We start from the raw sequence: 12,210 nt of genomic DNA on the forward strand, positions 1-12,210 counted from the left end.
CCTCTGTGGGTATTTTCCAAATACAAAATTCTCTCCTTAAAGAAAACCCTTTTGAGCTGGAGTGATCAGAAATTCAGTGTCGATTAAAAAATTGTCCTTATTTTCAGTCATTCTGTCTGAATTAATCAAAATTGCCAAGTCCATTTATGAATGGCAAAGACTGAGTGTTTTAAAATTCTGATACTCTTTTTCAATGCAATTTTGCTGGCTCTGGATTCTCACAATGCTGCCCTCCCATAATCCCTTTCGTTATTATACTCTGACATGCTTTCATGTAGGAATACAGAAGGGAAAAGCAAGGGAAGCTGAGATAAATTTTATTTTTCTTTTAAACAGAAGAAAGAAAAAAAGTGGGGTTACACTTTTATAAATATCTATAAATATTGAGCGATAAGCAAATTTTCCAAATAAATAAATAAATATTGCCACATGCTAAGGAATGTAGGAAATTATGGGGACTACCCCGGCTCTGCCAAAGAAAGAATAAATGGTATTGAGTTTATAAGATTACAACTAGTTTACTGCCAAAGTCCTTTTAGGATTTTACATCTAGTTATCAGAATGGGGGAGCTTCCAAAAGCTTTTAAACAGTATAGTATCTCCAATGGGAAATGAAAACTATGGAGAAAATATTTGCCACGCACTGCTGTATAGTAGTATACATAATTTTAGTGTTTCAGAATAGGAACCAGTCCTTCAAGTTCAGCTTAAAACCATCAGGTGAAAACAGTTGCCCAATGTTTCGTCAGTAAAAAGAACGGGTCGGTTTCTAAGGCTGGGTGCATGATGGCAGTAGGAAAAAACAAGGTGATGCAAAGAAGCTGTTGTTTAAATCTGCTTTGCTTGCTAGCATTCTGCTCTGTGGGTGGCCATCTAAACAGAGGTAGGAACATGGGAGGCCCTTGGAGAAAGACTCCAAGTCAGGTGGTAAGGCTAGGTAGAGGGAGGCTGAGCGTCAGGCCCACCTGGCTGGTGCCTCAGCTGTTTGGTAAGTGAGGTTTGGTTTTCCTGGGACCCCAAACTGTCTTCATGAAATGCCCCCAGAATTTGCCGGTGGACAAAGACCCAGACATGTCAGCCCAGGAGTGATGAACTGTCTCTGTAGCCAGTGCTACTGAGCAGTGAGGAGAGCGTAGTAAAGAGCTGACAGCATTGTCTTTGGGTAGTTCCTACACTTTGGTCCCTGATTATTGGACTTCTTTTCCCCTGAGTCCTTGATGCCACTTCACTTAGACAGAAGGACACAATCTGCCAGTCCACAGAAAACTGAACCCAGAGCAGTCGCATTGTCTCAAGACTCCCTCCCTGTGACAGTTTCGTAATTCATCCTGAATGCGGTACTACTCAGCCCGGAAGTAGGCTTCATCAGATGCCCCCAAGGGGCATTTGAATTTATTTCCATTTTTAAAATTTTATTTCCATCTCCTAGCAGAGGAGATTTTCATGAGCCGATGCCAAAGCTCTTCCTCCAGCCAAATTCACTAAAGCCCGAGGTGGGGCCCGTAGACAAGGTTATGTCATGGACCGCTTGGGAACAGGCAGGCTCATTCTCAGCCCTCCGGCTCTGGCTGCGTAGAAAGGGAGAGAGCATGGCAAGGGCGGTCCACCCCACAGGGCGGTTGAATTTTCTAGTTTGATTTCTAGCCTCAGTTGTCTGAGCATTCTAGTTCTGTTTGGACCGAACTACTACCAATCTTTCTGACAGCTCTTCTCCGGAGATGCTCAAGGAAGAGCAAAGCCTTGAGATTAGGACTTTTATCAGTTTGCCTAGGTCAGCTATTAATGCCCCAGTCAAGGTTGCCGACTCAAATGCCGACAGGGTCCAGGCAGGTGACAAAAGCGTAAGGAGCAGTGGACGCTACTGGTGTTGGCTCTTCCCTTCACCTTCAAACTGGTGAACTCGCTAAGCCATTGCTAGGTTTTTAATGCTAGACTGATGAAGAAGAGAGGCATGGGAAAGAGAAACTGCTTGGGGTGGTTGGGGGATGGGAGGTCGAGGAGGGAATCCCTCTCTTCTTAATGAAGGCGAAACTTCTAGTTTATCTTTCTGGGCTTCAAAGTTCAGAAGGTGGTATAGGTGGGACAGGGAAGGCGGTGGAAATGCCATGACTCAGGCCTCAGAGGTACATTCTCGGGGGACCTCCTGGTGGATGGGGAGAAGCCACTAACTGCCCCCTTCACCCCCACCTTCCCTTTCCCTGGACTGTGGAGGTCGCAGGTACCCCTGAAGACAGTATAGACTGCTGGGGAAGGATTCCTTTTTGGTTTCCCTAGATGAACTTGGGGAAGGGGCGGCACCTGTCCACGCCCATCCCCCCGGCGTGCGCGTTCACCCGGTTGCCTCTGAGTACCCCTAACGGGTCGCTGGCCACCACACTGTTGTCCTCGGCGCTAGGGAGCTCCTGGGAGCAGGAGGCCGGGGCGGGGGTCATGCGGGGCCTGGGCTTCAGCACGTTCAGTGGGTCGCGCTCCGTGTCCTCGGCGCTGCGCGTGTGCCGCCTTGGCCTGGGGGTGTTGAAGTGGATGAGGGGGATCTCGTTCCTCCGGGACAGGAACTGGGAGTAGGGCGGCGGGTTGGTCCCTGGCAGGAAGGTCCTCTTGGCCTGGCCCAGGCTGACGAGGAAGCGGTGCTGCGGGGAGTGGTACACGTCGTAGCCGTTTTCCAGCGTCCGCTGTCGGAACCTGCAGCTCTCCGGGCTGAAGAGGTGCTGAAAGGGAGAGCGGTGGGGTGAGCGCTCTGCCGACCCCTGGCCCCGTGCCCCGTCCCCGGACCCCCGCCAGCCCCTCCGAGGTGGGGGTGGGGGTGGGGTGGGCGGTGCTGGACCTGGCTTCGCCCTCCTGGACTCTATCAGGGGGTCGTCCCTAACCCCTGGCTCCCTTCTTGGGGGAGTGATCTGACCAGCGCTCTCCAAGTTGCCCAAGTAGTTAGCGGGGTTGGGACTTGCAGGGAGCAGCCGGCCGGCCCCCAAAGCCCCTTGCCTGGAGCCCCCCGCCTGCCCTTTAGGGGCTGGCTCGGCTAGGCTGGCCAGGCAGGCAGCACTTGTATCCAGTTTCTGGAGGGAGGGCTAACTTCAGCGCAACCCGGTCCTTCCCGTCTCTGCCTTTGGCTGAAAGTTGGCTTGGGTCTGTCTCCTTGCCTGGAGAAAGGGTGGTGGTGGTGGTGGGGAGATGGGGTTTGTAGGGTCAGACATAAATGAGGGTACTCACACTCAGAGATAATACCGTTTGGGATTTATTGCCGGGAACTCCAGCAACAGATGACTGACTAGGTTTGAGCCCTCACTCTGCCACTAACTAGTACTGGGTTTTATCCAGTACTAGGACCTTCACACGTTGTTTCAGTTAATCCTCGAACTCCACGGAGTGTTTTTACAGATGAGGAATATCTATATGCCTAAATGCAGTCAATAGATATTTTAATTTAATGCCTACGTTTGTTCCATGGAGAGTTGCCTGCTTGTGGCCGGATACTGTTGTCGGTGCTGGGACACAGCAGCAGGCCAAGCAGGGAGTCACTGCTGTCATGGTATTTCTGGTGGGTCTGTCTGGGGTAAGAGGCTCCTGAGATGAGCAGTCCTACCACTGTATGATCTCAAAATCCTTTGGCATATGCCTGCAACCTGTGGTCTGGGACATCCTTTGCTTACCAGCCTGAATGACCAACGACCACAGCTAGGGCAGAGATCATTCATGAGAAATCCTTAACTGGAGGGAGAGCCAGGTGAGGAAAGTGAAGTGGAGAGAAGTAAGGGGACCTGCCCAAGGTCAAGACGGTCTAGTAAAAGAATCCAGAAGACACTGATGGCTTCTCACTAAAGCTGCTGTGTAGATACACAAATGGGTGCCCAGAGGCAGGCAGGCTAGAGGCTGAGAGCCTGGGCTCCAGAACCAGACGACATGGGTTCAAGCCCCAGCTGTGTAAACCTGAGCCTCTACTACTTAGATTGACCGAATCACTCAGTGAAAACAGCACCAAGCACTGCCAGGGGAATCTTTATTAAGATTTTATGCTCTGGCGAAGAAATGAACTATCTTTAAATGGGACCGGCACAAAAAAGAAACTCACGGATCCAAAGATGTTGCCTCTGAGGTCCATACAGAGGTATCGCCTACTCATCACACCTGTTATCACCACAAAGCCGGCATCCTCTGACCTGATCATCAGGGCACCTACGGAGAAAACCACCCAGGTCAAAAACTGGCTGCACATCCAGCTCCTGCGTTTGGGCGCTTCCCGAAAACCCACCTTTTTGAAACCTCCCTAGATTGATTTTAAGGGCGCTGATGATTTCACTTCATCTTCTACTTACTTACTTGTTCTACTTACTTGTTCAGCTTCATTTCTTCTGATTCTCCCCTCCAAACTCCCACCCCTGACCCCGTCCCCCATTTGCCTCCTACTCTCTCCTCTTGTCTGTACGCAGCACTCTGAACTCCCAGCATTCCGTCTCCTGTGCTGGACACGTGTTCCCTCTCTGCCTGCACTGCCTTTACTTCCCCTGTTGCCTGGCTAATACCTCTTAAGGTTTGTGGTGGTCATCACATTCTTGCAAGCCTTCTGGGCCTTTGCAATTTTTAAATCTACACTGAGATGTCCTTCAAGGGTCCAGCTTGCATATAGCGCCCGATGCCCTACCCAGGTATCTGTACGGTGGTCAGTGATCCATCACCCAACACCCATTATGTATCAAGAACTCTGTTAGAATTGACCTTCCCCTTGCATTGCTCCTTATTGAAGTCTCTCATCCTTCCAGTCCAGGCTAGATGTCACTTTGTATGAAGACTTTCCTTAACCCTCTAATCAGAACTAATGCCCTGACCTTCATTACAGCGTGCATTTCACTCACCTGGCCTTCACTAAGTTTGCATTATCTAGTCCTGCCCGAGTGAGCTACTTAGGACCAGAGGGTTTATTTTTCTGTGTTGAATAGATACAATGGATGCACAGAACTTCTTCTTGGATCTTCATTGCTGCTCTTTGTCCTTTTCTTGCTTGGTGGTGTCCCCTCCAGTGCAGTCGCTCATGGTCTTTCAGCGTCCCCACTCAACAACCAGTCTCCAACAAGGGCCTAAAACCCACACGTACTACCTACACTTTAAATGACTGATAACTACCCGCCCTCATGGGGACTTGCAATTTTAACAGCTACAGTGCATTGTACCAAGGACTAAAGTCTAAAGCTTTCTGTTTTGTGGCAAGAGTATCATTCAGCAAGAGTTCCACCCCAAATGCTGCTTAATTACCTGACATTTTCTGCTAAAAAGCATTTCTTTAAGTCTTTGGAGTCACTTGCGTTTGCTTACCACAGAATTTCCCTGTGCATCTCCTTTGGCCTCACAGCCCTCTGGCAGGTGTTCAAATTTCTTTCTTTTTTTTTTTTTTAAAGATTTTATTTTATTTATGTGACAGAGAGACAGCCAGTGAGAGAGGGAACACAGCAGGGGAGAGGGAGAGGAAGAAGCAGGCTCCCAGCAGAGGAGCCCGATGTGGGACTCAATCCTGGAACGCCGGGATCACGCCCTGAGCCGAAGGCAGACACTTAACGACTGCGCTACCCAGGCGCCCCAGGTGTTTAAATTTCTATTTTAGAAATGTAGTATGGAGAGGTTGAAAATGCCCAGCGTATGTGCCCAGGAAGTGGGGGAGCCTCATGGGGTGACTTACACCTAGGTCTCCCCCCTTTAGCCTGTGTGGGCTCGACTCCGAGACCTCTGAGGAGAATAGCAGACGATACCTAGACACTAGCTGAGTGTAGAGCTTCATATGGACTGAAATTGGAATGACGTGGGACAGAGAGAATGAGGGTGGGAGCAAGCCCAGAAAGAAGAGAAAGCAAGAAGGCCAAGGAGAAATGTTAATTTGTTTCCAAGTTTGGCTAAGGGTTTGCCTTGAGGGAAGCTTCTGGAAATGGGGTGGGGTATAGGAGGTGCAGAGGATATTTAAATTGCCCCATAATGAGGTCTGCCTATGAGTCTCAAATATATGGCTAACTCTGTGAGCGCCGAGAGAAACAAAGGGATGTGTAAAAAATAAGTTTCTGTCCTGATGAATTTTCAGTCTAACTGGGAAAAAAATTACACTTAGTCATGGGTTTTCTAGAGTGGTTGCACTTCTGGTACTTTGCATATTTTAAATTCTCAGAACAGCTGTGATCTTGTTAATCTTATCAGTACTAACATGGGTGGTAGCAGCATCCCAATTTATGTGCAAAGGGAACTAAAGCAGGATTCAAACTCAGGACAGTGACTCTAACATCCTCTTCCCACAACCCAGTAATTCACCTCCAACAAAAATCATCTTCAGCCTGAGGAGACAAAATCAAGTGCCAAGATACATGTTGCAACCCGTGAGAACCCCAAGGCATGCTGCCTCTGCATAGGTCAGGGAAGGGGCACTGAGCCAGGAACCAGGGGACTTGGATTCTGGTCCCAATTATGCCACTTCCTAACTCTGTAGCCTTGGGTAAGTCGTTATTCCAGCCTCAGGGTCCTCAGCTGCGTAAAGAGAATGACAGTAGCTGGGCTGCCAACTTTACAGGGTTCCGATCAGAATCCAGTGCAATCATGCTTGGAAAAGTGACCTTTTTCAAAAAACATTGAGCGAATGAAAGGCGTTAGGTAGCATGGGATGGCCTGCCATTTATGACAAGCCCAAGCCCAGACTTCGGCAGCCACCCGGGCCTCGTGCTTGGGGGATCCACGTGGGCAGTGTGTGAGCCACGTGTGCTCCTGGGCTCCAGGGCCGGTCCCAGGAGCAAACAGCCTGGAGGGGAAGAGTGAGCAGCTGCTACAAATGACACACAGCCTTGAACCGAACCAACAGGAGCCAACGAGAAAGTGCAGGAAATGGAAGAGACAGACTGCCCTCCCTTTGCCTGTGCGGAAGGCGTGTTTTCCCAGGCAACGCATGTTCTAGGGACAGAATCTGGCAGAAGGAAGGCACAACACTGGCTGCTGGAGCGACAAGCTGTTGCAGCCAGGTGGGCTTAATGGACTGGCATGCCATCCCGGAAGAAGCATGGGGTTGGGGTCAAGGTGTCCTCTAGGTGACCTCGTGCCAGCATAGTTCTTTAACCTTTGTTTTCAAAGGTGGTGGATTCATTTACCTCGTTTGGTCATCTTGAGGATGTAATGAGGATGTATTTCTATCCACAATAAAAGCACTTTCTAAATGCTACTAATTTTACTATTGCCACTTGCCTCCACTCTGCTAAAAAAGTGGAAATTATCTGGCTCAGTTGGTTGAGTGTCCAACTCTTGATTTCAGCTCAGGTCATGGTCTCAGGACCCTGGGATTCGTGCTCAGCAGGGACTCTGCTTGAGGATTCTCTCCCTTTCCCTCTTCTTCCGCCCCTCCCCCCATAATCTCTCTCTCTTTCTCTCTCTCTCTCTCAAATAAATAAATCTTTTAAAAAATTAGAAAATTATTGGCTCTGTTCTATTCTCAAGCCGGTAAATAATAAACGAGATGGTAGATGTAAAGTGCTTCGAGCTTCCCAAAAGAAAGATAATATTTTGCAAGATTAAAGAGCCTGAGGATAATTCAGCTTCAAGTAAAGAAAGTGCTAGTAGGGAAAATGGAAGAAGGAAGAATATTAGGAACTCAGAAGTGGTATTGACTACGGGTAATTAGCATCTCTTCCGCTGTTTCTGTGAAGCGGGGATGGTGGGGAGTGGGAGGGTGAGTCAGAGAGTCTCTCTGACATCGGTGCTGTGAGTCCCAAAGGAGGGTATAGAATCTTACAGGGAGGTAATTTCACAACGACCGACAACCCAAAGATGGGTTGAGCACTCAACTATTAATCAAGAATTGACTAAAACACAATGATCAAATGAACCAGATTTCGCCAGAAATGTATAATTAGTTAGAAGGGAAAAAACACCACACACCCTCTTCCATCAGTGTAAAAGCAAATCCTCCACCAGTCTGAATTACTTGTGCTACTTGTCCACATGCCTCAGTGTTTCCTCTTTCCTTTTTTGCTAACTTTTTTGTGTGTACGTTTATTTGGGTAATACACACAATGACTGATTTGAATATTATAAAGGGTGATATAAAATAGGACAAGTAAGTCTTCCCTCCTCCCACCCTGACTCCCGCTGAGTTGCCTTCCACAGGTTTGTGTTAATTTCTAGAGACACAGTGCTTAGCTACTGTCTACATCTGGCAGAACAAAATCATTTCTATCGAAAAAATCTGAAACGGGGGGGGTAATCAGAAGGGGGAATGAAACATGAGAGACTATGGACCCTGAGAAACAAACTGAGGGCCTCAGAGGGGAGGGGGGTGGGGGAATGGGATAGACCGGTGATGGGTAGTAAGGAGGGCACGTATTGCATGGTGCACTGGGTGTTAACTAATGAATCATGGAACTTTACATCAGAAACCAGGGATGTACTGTATGGTGACTAACATAATATAATAAAAAAACATTTAATAAAGAAAATCTGAAATCAGTTCCATTCATTTTGCTTCTTCTCAGTCATTTTAATTCACTCCCAACTAGTATGAGTGCCTCCTCTGAGCCTGATGCTGGTAGATATTTGAGGGAAAAGTGCTACAACCCAGGCTGCCTGCTTGTAGGCAGAGCACCACGGACACCACACACAGCTCACCACAGCTGACTCACACTGTCTCCATCATGCTCCAGAGGATGTGTCTGTGAACCCTTTCAGTGAGAGGTTCTGTTAAACATCCCTTGAATAAAATGAGCAACACTTTGGATGCATCAAGTGTATCCAGATTTAGTTCAGATTTTTGCCATTAGACTCCAAATTCGTTTCCAGAATGTTGACTCCTGAATCCTACTATATTGCCTTGAGTTCTGGAACCTGCCTCGTATTTGCAGAGAACTTGGGTCCCTCCTCTCATCTTCCGTCACCTTCCATTGAGCACTTGAAGAGGTGTGCATGGCTGGCTTTGCATGTGCATGGATCTTGCTACAGCTTTAGGGACCTTAGATTTCACACAGCAAGGCCACAGAAAATTATCCATTAATTCAGTACAACAATAATTGCAAATCATTATTCCCATAAGAAGTGTCCTATAATTAAACAGAGACTCTGATTACTGTCATTCCTTTCATTTGATCTAGATTGAATCAGCTTGCATTCTTCTGTATCCTCAGTGTAATTTTGACACGTTCTTCAAAAGTAGAAGACCTTGTCTTTTTCAATACTCATCCCCCTTCTCACCCCAGAATCCCCTATGTGGGTGCACGCAAAGGGCCCTCATTTGAATTGTAGCCAATTGACCAACTATGGATTGTGATCCAGCTCATTCCAGACCTAATCTTTACAATCATTCCAGTGGCCTTATGTTGCCAAGGAGTTCCCAACTAGCTCAATCTGCAACTGAATGGAAATTTCAGCTCCACAGAGAGGAATCACCAACTGATAACAAACTGGGTACCTCTGAAGCCACCGGTAAACATGTTGGGTGGATGGATGCATGGATGGTTCATGTACTTGGTCAGACTCATCAAGACAACATACTGGACAGCTTGTCTTCAGTACATTTTTCCTGAGAAGTTTTATAAGACCAGAATATTAGACTGTCAGAGTTGGAAAGAGCCCCTGAGTTCATCTATTCCAATCCTTGGTCTGATACAGGAATCTTCTATATAACCTCCATTGTTACCCTTGTCCAAAGTTTATGAGCCAAAATCAGTGTCAATGACCTATCTGGCTTTTCCCCTCTCAACTTCCTTGTACGTTTTTGGACTCTTTGGATAGGACAAAGTGAGGGTGGCTGCTAGTGTGGGAAGATGGATTGTAGTTAAGACAAATTTTCATGTTGAGAGAAACAAGTAAATGCTAATTAGGGAGGTGGCAGAATCTTTTCCCCAGGTTTAAACACACAGGCGTATGCACACGCACACACACACACACACACACACACACAAATAAGTGGATTCTGGGCAAGAAGCTAGGAGGCTGGATTAGCACTCTGGTCTAGCCCAAGGCCTCCCCAGGTCCCTTGGAGGTGGGTGGACAGAGAAGCTCCCCATCCTTCCCAGCCTGAATGAAGCCCCTACTCACTGTAGATGGTCTGATGGGGTGTGCCATCCACATGGCCGTCCTTGTGGATCTGCAGGTGGTAGCTGTTCCTGGCGCTGGCTGTGTACAGGTGGGTCAGGCCACCCCAGCTGGAGCCGAGCAGCGGGGAGGTGTTGGGATACGCTCTGACTACCCAGCACAGGACAGAGACCAGGAGCCCAAGGCGGGTCCCGGACATCGCAGCGCTCTGAATGGCTGGCTGGAGTTTGAAACCTGACACTGCCTCCCTGACTCCCTGGCTGTGCCTCGCAGGCCTCTTTCTTCTCTTCTTTGTGGGTATCTGGCCTGAGGATCCTAGGCTGGATTCCCTCCTTTTTCCCCTTGGACTTTTAAAGGGTAGCCGTGTGACATCAAACAGGAAAAACTCCACTGTCCACATCCTCTGTGTTGTAACCAGCCCATTGGAAGAGAACGCAGAGCCCTTTGAGGCTCACGGAAGGCACGTCGGTCCAGACACAAACACACCCCTCAATTTCAGGCCAGTGCTCCAAAAAGTGAGTGATGTGTGGGCAAAAGTTATCTACGACTCTGGGTTGTCTGTTGACCTGTCCCACTTCCACCAGGAAATGTGAAGGCAGCCAGCAGTTCTGAAAAAAAAAAAAAATCCAGCTTCAGTCATGCAGTTGACAGACTCCTGTGCAATTAATCTCCCATTGAGTCTACTCATTTTGATTTTCTCCGTCCTTTCAATTCCAATTAGCAACTGTGTATCTGGTGCTTTCTCGGTGCACAGCACCAGGTGGGTGTTTTGAAGGTATAGAAAATAATACAGGACCCCATGGGGTGGAGGGCACCCTCTGAGATCCCTCTTCATGATGATATGCGAGCTGGAGACAGAGGTACAAAAGCCAAAGTTTCCACCTTGGGAAGATTTCAAAATAGGAAGAAAGGAAACCAGGCCTTGAGGTCACTACTGCTTTATGAAATTTTGAGGTTTGATTTCTCAGTTTTCCTAGTTCAGACTGCCTAAAGGCAACAAAACTGGTATTATGGTCTCTCCAATAGCATGGAGACTAATTCAGAGACTTCATGAAGATGGGAAGGCTGGTGGCTGAACACAGGGGATCAGAACCTGGGAAGGTCCCAGGGGCAGAGAGGGCAGGTCAGGGTGTCCCCACACTTAGTGTCTCCAGGGTGCCTGGCTCTTGGGACTGGACGCTTCCTTGCAGACCCTGCTCACAGGTGTGCCCTCTGGGAACCTACATTTGATGTGGGGTGAGAGTGCCAGTACCTGCAGTCCAACGGGGAGCAAGCTACTGCAATGCATACCAGAAAAATATACACACAAGGAGACTGCTCCTCTCCCAATTTTCCGCTTACTGAGTGCATGCAGGCATCAGGCTGGACATCGTGGTTGATAGAGAGAGAGTGAGGTGTGATCTCTGCTTCAAGGAGGTCGCAAGCTAATGGAGGAGGCAGACACGATAAGCAATCCTTGCACAAAGCATAATGGGATGTACAATCATACAGGTGCAGACAAAAGATGCCATTTGTTATCTTACATTGGTGCAATTTTTATAGCTCATAAAGCATTTCTGAATGCTAATTTTACATCTTTTAGTTCATTTGAATCTCACTTCAACCCTGTGAGAGAGTCACACCAGGCATTATTAATATTTTGATTTTATATATGAAGAAATGGCAATCACGGGTTCATATGCCCAAAGTCACAAAGCAGTTAAATGGGAGAGCTAGGACAAGGTCTCTTGGTTCCTTAGGCTGCTTCTCCAATAAAATCACAGCCACAACTAATACTCATTGAGAGCTCACTAAGTGCTTTACTTGTAGTAATTCATTTCATTGTCGGAATAACCCTTTGAGGAGATGCTGCTACCTCCCTTCCACAGGTGAGGGAACTGATGCACACGGTTTAAGTAACGTGCGCCAAGATGTACAGCCAACACGTGGATTAACGTTGGATTTGAATCTGGGCAGTCCGGCCCCTAGACCTCCTAAGGACTTAGCTAGATGTACAAATACACACAACATGTTAAGGCAAAAGAGATGGGAACCAGGAACTCGGTAAGAGAGTGCAAGTAGCAACAAGGCATCGTAGTCTCCAGTGTTTCTCTAGCAAACACAGGCCTTCACCCAGGCTGTGACTCTAAGATACGGGGTGCTGTCTCCCTAGGTTAGGTAGATGATCTAGGA

General features: G+C 47.9%; 1 protein-coding gene across 1 annotated transcript; it reads right to left on the reverse strand.

Annotated features, from left to right (window-relative positions):
• Positions 1-301: 301 nt before the first annotated feature.
• On the reverse strand, positions 302-10,646 carry FGF23 (fibroblast growth factor 23). The gene is made up of 3 exons (XM_026502646.3): positions 10,042-10,646; positions 4,067-4,170; positions 302-2,708 (listed from the first exon to the last, which is right to left on the reverse strand). Exons 1-3 carry the CDS (start codon positions 10,436-10,438, stop codon positions 2,271-2,273), a joined length of 939 nt encoding a protein of 312 aa, XP_026358431.3. The 5' UTR covers positions 10,439-10,646; the 3' UTR covers positions 302-2,270.
• Positions 10,647-12,210: the final 1,564 nt, after the last annotated feature.

This window comes from Ursus arctos, unplaced genomic scaffold (genome assembly GCF_023065955.2).
Source record: "Ursus arctos isolate Adak ecotype North America unplaced genomic scaffold, UrsArc2.0 scaffold_26, whole genome shotgun sequence".
Taxonomy (NCBI): domain Eukaryota; kingdom Metazoa; phylum Chordata; class Mammalia; order Carnivora; family Ursidae; genus Ursus; species Ursus arctos.